This window comes from Pteropus alecto, unplaced genomic scaffold (genome assembly GCF_000325575.1).
Source record: "Pteropus alecto unplaced genomic scaffold, ASM32557v1 scaffold61, whole genome shotgun sequence".
Classification (NCBI taxonomy): Eukaryota; Metazoa; Chordata; class Mammalia; order Chiroptera; family Pteropodidae; genus Pteropus; species Pteropus alecto.
This window is the reverse complement of record NW_006434835.1, coordinates 23,074,441-23,087,788: the sequence shown is the minus strand read 5'-3', so window position 1 is coordinate 23,087,788 and position 13,348 is coordinate 23,074,441. Positions and strand designations below refer to the sequence as shown.

At 32.5% G+C, this 13,348-nt stretch overlaps 1 protein-coding gene across 2 annotated transcripts in view; it reads left to right on the top strand.

The window, feature by feature from the left end:
• STRN (striatin) overlaps nt 1-13,348 on the top strand; it is a 76,861-nt gene that overhangs the window by 35,171 nt on the left and 28,342 nt on the right. For both annotated transcript variants that reach the window (XM_025045686.1, XM_006910386.3), the window contains 3 exons: nt 5,523-5,601; nt 7,871-8,038; nt 9,809-9,944. In XM_025045686.1, coding sequence (XP_024901454.1) covers nt 5,523-5,601; nt 7,871-8,038; nt 9,809-9,944 — 383 coding nt within the window. The remainder of the gene's footprint in view (nt 1-5,522; nt 5,602-7,870; nt 8,039-9,808; nt 9,945-13,348) is intronic.

Genomic DNA, 13,348 nt, shown 5'->3' with positions numbered 1-13,348 from the left:
AATCAAGTGAAGATGGCTAGTAGACAGGTTGTGGATCTGGAGTTCAGGCCACGGGTATGGGTTTGATGTGTAGATTTGAGAGGCATCACCGTATAGTACTGATGGCGTTCAAGGCCATTGGAATGGAAGAACACATCCAGGGACTTATGCAGAGTGAGACGAGGACCTAAACTGGAGCCCTGAGGAATGGCAAATTTAAGAAACTGATAGAGGAATAGAAGCTTGAAAAGGAAACCGATAAGGAGTCTCTTAATAGTAGGAGGAAAACCAGTAGAAGCCAAGACAAGAGAGGGTTCCCAGAAGTAAGGAGCCTTCAGCATCACTGATTAATATCCATAGGGATGAAGAGTTACCTCTAGAATTTAATGACACACAAGTCACTAAGAACTTTATTGTGAGCAGTTTCAGGGGAGAGGTGAGAGCAGAAACTTAGACATGAGTGGAAAATGAAGACTAAGTATAGTCAGTTTTTAGTAAGCTTAGGTTGCGAAGGTGAAGGAGAGGGAGTAGAAGACCATAGCTGAATGGAAATGTGGGGTCAAAGAAGTGCGTAATATTTTTTAAAAGAAGAACAAATAAAAGGGAGAGTGTAGAGATATTCGAAAAAGGAAGGTATCTGAATAAGTGATAGGGATTGGATTCTGAACACAGCTGGAGAATGGCAGGAAGAGCAGCATGTCTTTTTTTTTCATCAAGAGAAAGAATGTAGAAAGTTAGGTGATGGATTTGTAGGTTTGGTTTTCAGTTTGGTAGAGGTATTTAATATAGCTTTATGTATGAGACAATTATCTGCTAAGAGTATGTCAGAGGTTTCAGAAAAGTAGAGATTTAAAATAGTAATGAACAGAGGGAAAAACTGTCTAAGAAATAGTAGGATTGAGAAAAGCTAAGGGTCTAGTCGAGGTGTGTGATCATGAGTTTATATGGAAGCACTCGTCTGCACATTTGGCAGCCGAGGTAAAAGTTAAAAAGGATAAAAATAATTAAATTCACTGAATTCGTGGAGAGACAGGGGAATAAGAAAAATTGAGTACATTGGCGAAAGAATGGTTGAAGTGATAGACTGAACTAAAACTACAGAAGGAAGGAAGTGAAGACAAAAAGAGGCTAAATGGGTCAGCAGATTTTTTCCGGGGCCTGATAGTAATGTTTGTAGGCCATACGTTTGCTGGTGCAGCTACTCAACTCTGCTGTCGTAACATAAAAGCAGCCACAATAATGAATAAGGGTGGCAGGCCAGGTTTGACTTGTACGCTGTAAATTGTTGGCCCTTGGTCTAAAGTCTTAGCTAAATCAAAGATGTAGTGAATTGGAAGTACTGAACCCAAAGGGTATACTCAGAGAGTGAGTTTGTGCTGTGGCATTTCTTCATGATGACAACATGTAGGGTATGACAGCTAGAAAGGGTGGTAGTCGTGGAGAGGCTGAAGTGGGGCTGGCCTGGGTGATCACCTTGTTTGGAGCACTGTCAAGGGATTTACAGGTGACAGTGATAAGGACAGCACTGGAGAGGGTAGAAGGTGGTGTATCCAAACAGGGTAAACCCTAACGAAGCAGGGACTGTTCCATTCTTCGTTTAGCCATTTACTGTGTTTTCCTAAAACTGACAATCTAGACATTTTCTGAAACATTTTTCACAAAAAATTAGTTTCCCTTCTGACTTTTTTTTTCTGTTTTGTTGCACTTCCAAACCTTCACGTTTCTACTTTAGGAGAATATTACCTCAGGTTATGGTAAAATCTATTTATCTTCCATATTTCAGTTTCTCCTATTTAATGTTAGAAGCCAGATATATTATTAAAAATGGAATTTTTTTCTCCAAAGTGACAAATTCTGCCTTTTAATTGAGATGTTTAGACCATTTACATTTAATGTGACTATTAATATGGTTAGCTCTAAAGGTACCACCTTGCTGTTTGTTCAATCTGTTCTTTGCTTCCTTTTCTTCGTTTTCAGATTTCTTTTGAATTAATGTGGTGTTTTTTATGATTTCATTTTATCTCTTTTCCTGACTTATTAGCTATAACTCTTGTATTTTAGTGATTGCTTTAGGGTTTATAACTTATTACCATCTGTCTTTAAGTGGTAATATTCCACTCCTGTGTAGCATGAGACACTTAAAATGGTATACTTCCATCTGTCCTCTCTGTCTTTGTGCAGTTGTTTTCATTTATTTTACTTCTATGTAATAAAACACACACCACATTATTTTTTTTTTTGTTTCAACAGTCAATTCTCTTTTAAAGAGATTTGAATACTATAAAAAATATATATTTCCTGTGCTCATCATTTCTTTGTGTGGATCCATATTTTGTGGTATCATTTTTCTTCTACCTTATTAGAGACTTTCTTTAATGTTACCTTGTAATATGGGCTGCTAATAATGAATTCTTTCAACTTTTATGTATCTTAAACAGGTCTTTATTTTGCTCGCTTGCATTGTTTCTGCTGATATATCTTCTGTCATCCTTATTGTAGTTCTTTTGCATAGAATATGACCTTTTTCTCTGTCTACTTTTAAGATTTTTATCTTTAGCACTGATTTTAAACAATTTTATTATGATATGCTTTGGTGCTTCACCCCATTGTTTCTTGTGCTGGGGATTTGTTGAGTTTCTTAGATCTATGGATTTCTAGTTTTTATGGAATTTGTTATTTTTCAGCCATTGTTTCTTCAGATATTGTTTTATTCCTCCTGCCTGTGCTATGATCTGGAAATTCCATCAAGGCAGTAAGCTGGAATAATTATAGGGCTCACCTGTTTGCTTCCCTTCTCTCAGGGATCATGTCCTTTGCTGCGTGATGTCCAGTACCTTAACCATTGTTTCATCTATTTTGTTTTATAGTTGTTTCAAACAGGGGAGTAAATTGGGTCCCTGTTACTCCAACTTGACTTGATGTGCCAGTCAAATACTTTCAATATTACCAAGACATAAACTCTTACCCACTTTAAAATCCTCACTTTTATATAATATCACTTTTTGAACTTTATAAGGTAAGAATGAATTTGATAGTTGATGACTACTTACTAACCTTTGAGAGCCTATTGAGAGAACTGTGAGGTTAGCCTAGATAAGGAAGTGTGGGGAAATCAAGTTCACATGCACAAGAGTTTTTTTTTTCTTTTTTTCTTTAAACCTTAGACTTTTTCTTTTTTTGTAAATGTCAAATGTTACCCAGGAGTCAGATTTTTATCTCAATATAAGAATACACATCAGGGGGATTGTTTCATAAACTATATAAATGTCAATCTAACCAATGTACTGTACACTTGAAACTAATTTTTAAAAAAGTGCACTTTTTAAAAGAGCTTGAGGATGCATTTTTACTTGATTTGGCTTAATTTGTCTTTTATTAAGGTATAAATTACATACAGTAAATTCACCTTTTTATTGTTTTTTTATTGTATTTTTATTGTTTTTACAAACATATACAATCTGTTACTACGACCCTTTGTAGTCAACCCCTCCTTCTCTAATCCACTGGCAACCACTAATCTGTTTTCTATTTCTATAGTTTTACCTTTTCTAGAAAGTCATATAGATTCCAGAATCATATAGAAAGAATGTAGGCTTTTGCTTCTAGCTTCTTTCACTTGGCATAATGCATTTGAAATTCATACATGTTGGTGTGTATCAATAGTTCATTCCTTATAACACACTTTGGCAACATTACTAGCTGTCAAAGTAGGCAAGGGCAGTTGAGGATGATATAGAAAGGATTTAGTCCTATTCTGATGGGAAATTAGATGACTTCAGAAGTTTTTTCATGGGGAGAAAGTGGTGTAGGGTTAAAGAAGTACAAATTAGTAGTTGATAGGTGGTCACGGGGACAGGGAGCATGGCATAGGAAATGCAGTCCACTGTAATATAATGGCTATGTGTAGAGCCAGAGGAGAGAAAGAGCAATCAAGGAGATCGTATCCTAAACTATATAAATGTCTAACCAATGTACTACAAACGGAAACCACAATAACAACAAAAAACAACCCTTCCCAACTTTCTCCTCCTTCTCTGTAAAAAAACATTCCTTTCCTTTGTTGGACTGGCCTATGGCCTTTGCTATAGCTTACCTATCTTGACTTGCAATTCTTTGCTGTTTCCAAATAAACCCATTTTTGCTGGTTAAAAGAAAAAAGTTTTTTCACACCTGGAATTTTTAGTTTTTTGAAATGTCCGTGTAAATGTTCTTAACTTGGCAAGTACAAGTTACTCACTTGATGTAAGAAGGGGATATATTGGAACATACTATGTTACATATACAGTTCCTAAATTTGTGGGTCAATGGAAACAAGATGTATTATTTTTTCCTTAGTATTGGGACCTTTGTTTTTGCTTTTACAAAAAAGGAAAAAAAAAAAAGTATACCCTCTGAAGTCATCCCAAAGTAATTTTCCTTCTTGAGTTAACCTAATCCTCTTATCTCTCTTCCCAGCCCCCATATACTCTACTGCTGTTTCTTTGGTATATCACAGATCTTGGCCTAGTTATTTTAGGAGAAAAATGAAAGAAAAAGCAAAGTTTAATTCTCACTTTTGTTTATGTATTTCTCTAATTTCTCATCATTGTAGCGATAGCATGTGGAGGAAAATACGTGAGCTCTGGAGTCACATAGGACTTCAACACTTGTAACTATTTCTAACTTAGACCTTAAAATTAACCTGTAAAGCTCCTATTTCTCATCTTTAAAATGAAGATAGTAAAAGTCACCTTTTGACTTTGTAAAGGGGTAATGTATATGTTTTTAACACAGCATCTGAAACACAGTAAATATGTAATAGCAAATAATCATAAAACAAATATTCCCAGTCTTTCTTGTATCTCCACTTGAATCAAACTCTATAAAGACCACATTTTCTTATAGTTTAATCAAGGGCTGATGGAAAGTGTGAACTTTTTTGTATTTTTAAAGTAGAGCCATAAGTGTAGTTTGAAAAAATTTTTAATCCAGACTGAGAAGGTTCTTTTTATTTTACCACCTTTTTGAAAAGATTTACCAAATGGTGAATTTAAACCATTACAAGACCAGGAAATTTTCATTCAAAAAATGTCTTAAAAAGAATTCTCAAAATTTTTATTTAATAACTAGTAAAGGAAATAGATTTGGACTGAGATTATTTCTTATAGATTTACTCTTTAATCAAACTAGCTTTTTTTAACCATCATACTTCTAAGTATTTTGTTCTAATTCTGATGTTGTGCTTCATAATACTTTTATTTGACTGTCATTCTGTGACTTGATTTCAGTAGGTCTTTGTCCTGACAGAAAATTCTCAGGCCGCTTAAAGATTCAGAAAATGTCTTTATTTTAGTTTTACAACTTTGAGGGGAATCCAGTAGCAGTAATGAATTTAGAGTTTATCACAGAATTTCACTTAAAAACAGAATTTACATTTTCCTAAAACATACCTTACAGAGTGGTTTTATATAATCTTACAAATTTTTCTTGGACATTTCTTATGAATCAAGATGCCATCTAATGTATATAACAAGTCAGTTTTGTTATGTTTTAATGTTTTCTAGATGAAGGTAATGAAACAGAGGTGCAGCCACAACAAAATAGTCAGTTAATGTGGAAACAAGGTCGACAGCTACTCAGACAGTAAGTAACCCATTGTTAAACTGAGGAGAAACATATATTTTCATTATATTATTTTTGTTTTATATTTTCAACTCAATAGAATAATTACATCTCTTATGTTATTTTACTGCTCCTGTGAAAAAGCTTAATTGAATTACTGTTCTTTTTTCATATTAAATACTTTTCTCCTGTGATAGAATTTTTTATTAAATGTTAATAAGAATTATCAAGAGTAAATTCTTCCCATAATAATAACTTCATCAAAAAGAGTACAATTTTAAGCTTCTAAATTTTATTATACACTTAAATTTATAGTTTAAAGAATTGTACAGTCTTAAATTACTCTTTTTTTTGCATCTTTTACACATGAATATACATGTTTTAATATGTCTAGTCAGTAGTTATATGTAATTTTTGTATGTTTTTAAACTTTCTATTTTAAATTGAAGAACTTCTTGAATTTCTCAGATTTGCAAATATTACACTAACGTATACTTTCTTCTATAAAATGTGTATTTGAGACTATAAAGAGGAAACAAAGTTGAGTTGAGGTTCAGATGTCAGATGATAGACTAGACTCACTCATCAGCTCAGTGCCTGGTCCTTGCGTGTCAGGTTTGAAACTGGTGTTCAGATTTGTGCCTCAGTAAAAAGATTTGGACTTTGAGGTCGCATGTGAGTAGTCTAAATCTATGATTTCCAAAGTGGATGCATGCCAGCCATTCCTTTAATTAATGGAAGAGAATATTAAAATGTCTCCTCATATCTATTTTTTATCTGCTCGAAGTTGGAAGAAAATGAGAGTTTACTAATATTTAGTAAGTGGATTTTCACTACTGCTCTCATTTTGGTCTTACATATGATTTAGGCATTTTTCTTTTATAAATAAATAAGTATTTTTAAAGTACTGATCCTTTTTTTAATGAGAAATTTTTATGGTGAGCAATTTAAGAGATATTTTCAAAAACTGTAAAAAACTCAGTCTTCTCCTCAAAGTACCCTTTTATGATGGCTTTTGTCGATAAATGGGGAAGCAACAACTTATGTATGGAAAGTGCAGTTTTTGAAACAGTTGTTCGTAATGTGATTTTGTTGCCAGAGCAAAGTATATATCAAATATTACTTGTTAAAAATGGAAAAACATAATACCTTTGTATTAGTTTGCAAGAACAACTGATTAAATTTAAGGAAGTTAGAAATTTATTATCTACATTGTAATCAAAACCTTTCTATAAATATTGGATAGAATTGAAAAATGAGTATCTTGATAGGATGCACTATTCGACTTTGGTCACATATTTTTGTGAGATATCTCTTTGAGCTATAATAACTATTAATACTAGTCTTGAAATAAACTGACCTTAGACTGGTTATCTTGTCCACCTTTGTCTTCTCTTTCATCTCATAGACTTGATGCTTACTTATAAGTTAATGCCTAACATTTGTCTGTCATGTTTATTAATGATGATATTAATGACATTTGCCTTTTCCGTGTTCCTGCCCCTTCTACTTTTGATCTTTTTGGTCTTCTCTGTTGTTAATAGATATTGAGTGCCTTCTGTATTGTATGTCTCTTTTAGGGGAAATAAAACTGAGGGTCAGGAGAATTAACACAGGGAGAAAGTGGCAGAAATGGACATTAGACCCAGTTCTAACCGTCAGTACAAAGTGTATTCTCTTTTTTCTTTGCTGCTGCCTCTCTGCAACACACACACTCCCATGTACCCAAGCATCCCACATCCTACAATTGAATCGTGGTTGATTTTATTTTATGTTTTTTAGTTTCTCAGGATAGAAGCTTCCCTCTGCAGAAGTGACTCTTTGGAATATACTATCTTCTTTTATGTCATGGAGGAAACCATACATACAAGAAACATTTCTGGATTTATACAGTTGATCCCATGACACTTTACATCGGAAATGTGGTTATAATAATTACTATTAAAAAAAGTAGTTTAGTAGAAATGAGAGTGAATTTACTCCAACTCTGCCTAGAAGAAAAAAATGTGCTATTAGGTATATTAAGAAACAGCTTTTTCTTATGATAAGTATAATGAATGGTGTATTGTATAGTTTTTTGATTTTTCTCAGTGACCGTAGAGGCTGGTACTGCAGGAGACAGCTCCATCTGCAGCTGGAAGTTCATTTATTAGCGAGTCATACTAGAATAATACCATACTGTTAAGTCTTATACAGGCAATTAATTTAAAGAAATATTTTTATTTACATATTATGGTATAGAATACTTATTCCAAAATGACTGAATTGTAAGCATCCTCTTCCTACACAGGTATCTGCAGGAGGTGGGTTACACAGATACTATTCTAGATGTGAAATCTAAACGAGTGCGAGCTTTGTTGGGCTTTTCAAGTGATGTCACTGACAGAGAAGATGACAAAAATCAAGACTCAGTTATAAATGGCACAGAGGGTGAAGTTAAAGACACAGCAATGATTGGGTAAGTATTTTGTCTGGAAAGTGATTTAGCTATAGCTTTAGTTCTTATTAAATATTTTTGGTTTGTGGGTGATACTTACACTTTTTGATACTGCTACCAAATTATAATAAAGTTTAATAGAAATTTAAAATTTATTTGTAGAAGATAACAGAGGGATTAGAGTTACCCTTTAAGATTATTTTAAGAATATTTTTATTGAAAATATTTGCCTGAAATTTATGGATTTAATATAGATTTTAATATCTTAAAGTTCAGTCACTTACTATTAGAACGTCATAAAAGATCTTATTATGGAAATCCAGTTCAAATCTGTAAGAATGATTTTTTATTCCTGGTGACCCAGAAATCATAGAAATACCTCAAATTTTTTAGAAGTAAACCTTTTCTTAGCCACTTCTGTTTAATAATGCTATAACTCATCATTCCTTTGAAAAATATCTATTTTTAAGTTATATATATTTTAATTGATAGAATAAATGTAAAAATTCAATGTCTGTTTGAAATATTTTGTTTTGCTTTTTGGATCACATACGATATAGTTAATATGTAATTGCGCTTAAAATGAACATGAACAGTTAAATGAGGAGATTCTTTATTGAAAAAAAATTTGTCAGGATTCTTGAATAAAAAGCCATAGAATTTGTGAAAGTCTAAATATGATTTACTTTATTTTAATGTATGTTTAGGCTGGAAAAATTGAACTCTATTTTCTTGTGACAGCAAAGTTTCTGGGACATAAACTAAAATTGTGAGATTTAGGTAGAGGTTCAAAAATATGACTTTTATAATGAGATGTAATTGGAGCCTTTTAAAATGTATTCGCTAACAATTAAAACTACATTAAATTGTTTTTATAAATATGAGATCTTTATAAAGATCTTAAGACCACTCCAATTGTCTTATGTTTTGGCCTTGACCTGTCTTTTGAATCTGACAGGAGCATTATGCTGAATCTGATTTATATAGAGATGGGTGGAAATAGAGTGGGAAAAAAAAAAACAAAAACATAGCTCTGAGCAGATTTGAAATTTATGATTTATCTGTTTTGAAAATTTTGTTCGTAGGTTTGGCTAAATTTTTTCATGAAAATGCCTTCTTAGATCTAAAGCATTTTTTAATGAACTGGTGAGAAATTATCCTGTTCTGGCCATTAGAAAATTGTTTACTAAATTTTTGTTTAAGAAACTAAATTCAAATCTTGTATATTTGAAAAGTCAGTCATTTCCAAAAGTTTAATGGTTTATTCACCAGTAGGATCAGGTTTCGTAGTATTAGTTTGCTAATATATTGTGTTTAGTAACTTTATATGCACATTTTTTTCAACTTTTTAGCTATTCAGAAGTATAAGATTGTGTAAGAGAAAAATGACATATTTACTAGTTATTTTCTGAGTTATGGAAACGTGTCAGAGGAAGAGTTGCATAGAGAAAAGAATAGAGAAAATAGCAGATATAAAAAAAATTTTAAAAACGAAATATATGAAGGTTGACTTAGGATCAGAGTAATAATGAATCAAGAGAGGAATTGTTTATGTTAGATTACCATCAATCTAAGTAGATAGGATTGCAGAGTACTTTAAAAAATAACCACTTCTTATCTTGCTTTTCCAGTTAAAATTCATGGAAATGTATGGATAAGAATCAGTGTAGTTCATAATATGATTTGGGGAATCATAGTTACAATATAAACAGAAGTTAGTGCAACATATGGATTAATTCTTATGCTGAATTTAAAAAATTAACTGAGCAAGATGTACATGTTTTAAACCAGAAAATCCGAGTTAACAGATTCTGCCTCTGTGCTGGATAATTTCAAATTCCTTGAAAGTGCAGCTGCAGATTTCAGTGATGAAGACGAAGACGATGACATTGATGGAAGAGAGAAAAGCATCATTGATACTTCAACGGTGAGTTTGGTAACTCAGATATAAATATTTTTAGAGACCATTATACACCCTTTAAAAATAATACATGTTCTTCAACCTAAACCCTTTAACTTTCTTTTTTTAATGTACTTGGGGAAATTTAATCTAAAAGTTTTTAGTATTGATTTCAAAATCAAGAATGTTTTTAGTATAGCAGCTCTCTGTTAAGGGCCTTGCTCTTTGACTTGTTAATTCATTAAACATGTCAACCTTTCTATAGAGCTGATGAATATGGTAAATGTGTTATAACAATGCAGTGTTATTGGTTGCTATAAGACAATAGAACTGACAGACCCATTATGGTGCCAAATGGTGACTGGCATCAACTTTAGTTGATGCAGTTTTGTTCTTCTTGTCAAGGTTGCTTTGGTAAATAAGTTCTACAGACTTTCAGAACTTTCTCAGTACATTTCTTCAAACTTGTTTAGGGTTATTCTGTAGTTTTGTTTAGATCTTTATCAGTTTATTGACTTGCCCATGGTATTTTCTTGGAATGACAGATGTCTCTAAATTGCTTCTTCTCCTTTCTCTTCCATTCTCCATTCTATCTACTTCTACTTTCTTTTTTTCCTTCTCCCCCTTTTTCTTCTTTTTTTCTTCTCCCCTTTTTCCCTCCTCCCTTCTCTACTTTTTTTTAAGAGACAAGGGCGTGCTTTGCTTTGTGTAGGAAAACATTCACATTTCCTCTTTCACTTTTAGTTAAGAAGAGAGAGGAGGAAAGTAAGGTAACATAAAGCAGACTGGACCAAAAGTCAAAAGCCTTGAGCTTAAGTCCTAGTTCTGTTGCTAATTATTTGTGCTTATTAATCCTTCAGGCTTAGTTTTTTAGTTTATAATATGGAGATTATAATACACACCCATCTTATCCCTAGAGGATTTTGTGAGGAATAAATGAGACACTATATATGAAAATGATATGTTTTATAAAGTGCTTATATCTCTATAACATCTTTGTTCTTTATGCGCTATGCTTCCATCAGAGACTCTCAAATGATTACTTCCAGATTATTGTTTCCCTGGGCTACTGTTCAGTTGTATTTTGCTGATACAGCCTTGCCATGGATATTATTTGAACTTGAAGTAGTTGCCCCCATTTTTTTATTATCTAAACAAATAGTAATAGCATCTGTTTAATTTACTATAGTAAAAGAAAATGCCTGAACTTGCATTTTCTTTATCCTAACCGTTTGAAAATTTTGTGCTGCCTTGTGATATTGCATTGAGATGTTATTTTCCAGGCAAAATATTTTATTCATAGCTCAATAGTAAATAATAACTAATTATGATGCTGTAAGTTTCTTTTTTAGTCATCGTATTAGTTCAGATATTTTAAAAATGGTTATTGTAACTATTAAGTATGGTCTCACTAGAAATTCCTAACTATAAACTTGTTTCTTTTTAAGTAATCAAATTCATAAATATCTTGTCTTCCAATTAGTGTGGATCATAGCAATTCTGTGACCAAGCAGTAAAGGTACAGCTAATGTAAAAATACTTAATCCCATTAAAACATTGGACTTAAAAATTCTCATAGTTTTTTAGGAAAAAATTATTGGTTTCTTTGTAGTAGTTTTGTGAATTTTTATGTTATGTTACATTAATTTTCACAGCTGCAATTAATAGCTGCATGCCAAAAGGACTTTAAAAATCTAGTTCTATGTAGCAGAGAATAAGCATGACTTAGAAGATTTATTGTAGTGCTATATATAGAGAATCGCTGAAAATTATCCTATTAAAATGTTTAGTAGAACAAACAGCGTTTTTAAATGTTATGTATTTCTTTAATCAAAATATTTTACTAGATTCAACTAAGAAAATACAGAAATGTAAGGCTATGATATAGTATAGTGTCTTCGAAAGCCACCTGTTCCTTCTCCTTTTTTTGCTCTTTGCTCTCTGTTGGAATTTGATTGTTCTTTGGGTTACGTTCTGGATCATGTAAGGTTCCAGATACTTGTTCTGTATTTTCTCTGCACTTTTTTGTCAGCCATAGAGAAGACTAAGGATTCTTTATCTACAGGATGTTGATGATGATCCCTCCAGATCATATTAGGTGTCCCCAAAGGGAGGGTAAAAGAAGGTGGATTAGGGTAAAAGAAGATGGATTAGGCACTGCATTCGTATGTGGAACTGTGACGATCAGGTGCTTCTGTTGGTATAATTCTTCAGAGACACTTTTCTACCTTAGTCTGGCTGCCCAGGGAAAATTAGACCAGATTATTAGCATATAATTTGTGAATACTTTTAAAAGAATACACCTACCTGTTCACAGTCTGTCAAACTCATCTTGCATTTTTGTTTAATAGATTTGCTAGATGTTAGATTGGGAAATAGTTAAACCAGTTATTCTAGCATCGTTAAAGAACCCTTTATTTCTCCCATTCAATTTTTTCTTTTACTTTTTTTTTTTGCTTTTATTAGCATTTGTAAAATTTTAGTGTTTTTATTTAAAATTTTTAAAAAAATTTTCCATTACAGTTGGCATGCAATATTGTTTTAGTTTTAAGTGTACAACATGGCGATTAGTTAAGGCATATTAGATTTCATCTACTGTCCCAGCTTTCTTCTCTTCATGATGGCTTCCTGAAGTGCTGCACTGAGAAAGATTTCAGAGGCTGTATCTGGTCTTAAATGAAAAGTGCTGTGATTTATAAGTGATATCAGTTATGTGCATGAGAACAAAGCCACACAAGTCAGCTAATTGTTACCTCTTAGAGTCTTATTTCTAGACTCTCTAGTCTGTCCCATTGATCTGTATGTTGCACCATTATAATTTTAAGCCACTCAAAATAGTCCAGTGATGAAGTTTCATCAGATCATACTGTTTCGATTTTGCATGAAGTTTCATCAGATCGTACTGTTTCGATTTTGCATGCTGAAGTCTGGAGATGTTGAAATATTGAATCCATTTTATCAAAAGAAGCTACAAACCAGTTCTTCTAAATTCTTTGGGCGTCTAGTGGTGGAAGTGACAAAAAAGGAGATAATTCCTAAAGAGTATTGGCATTTAGATCTCAAAAATTATCTCTGCATTCATTAAGCTTAAGTTTTAGTCTTCCAATTGAATTTGTGATTCCAGAGCTATTCTTTTATATCTAAAAAAGAGACATAACAGCCCTTATCAGATTTGCTCTCAAATCTAAGTCAATTCTGACTCTGAAATACCAGTATTTTAGGAAAAATTTGAATACGTAGAGTTATTGGAGAAATTGATGCAAGGTTGAGACAGAAATAATAATGGAAATCCCCCAACAATACCTTCTAAGTCTTAAGACATGCATTACTGAATTTGTAGTTTTTGTGATTATAAGTTTTGTAAGGAAATAATGATGTAGTAGATTTAAAATTTGTCATGGTTATATTCTGAAAAACTCTTGCAGAGTTTT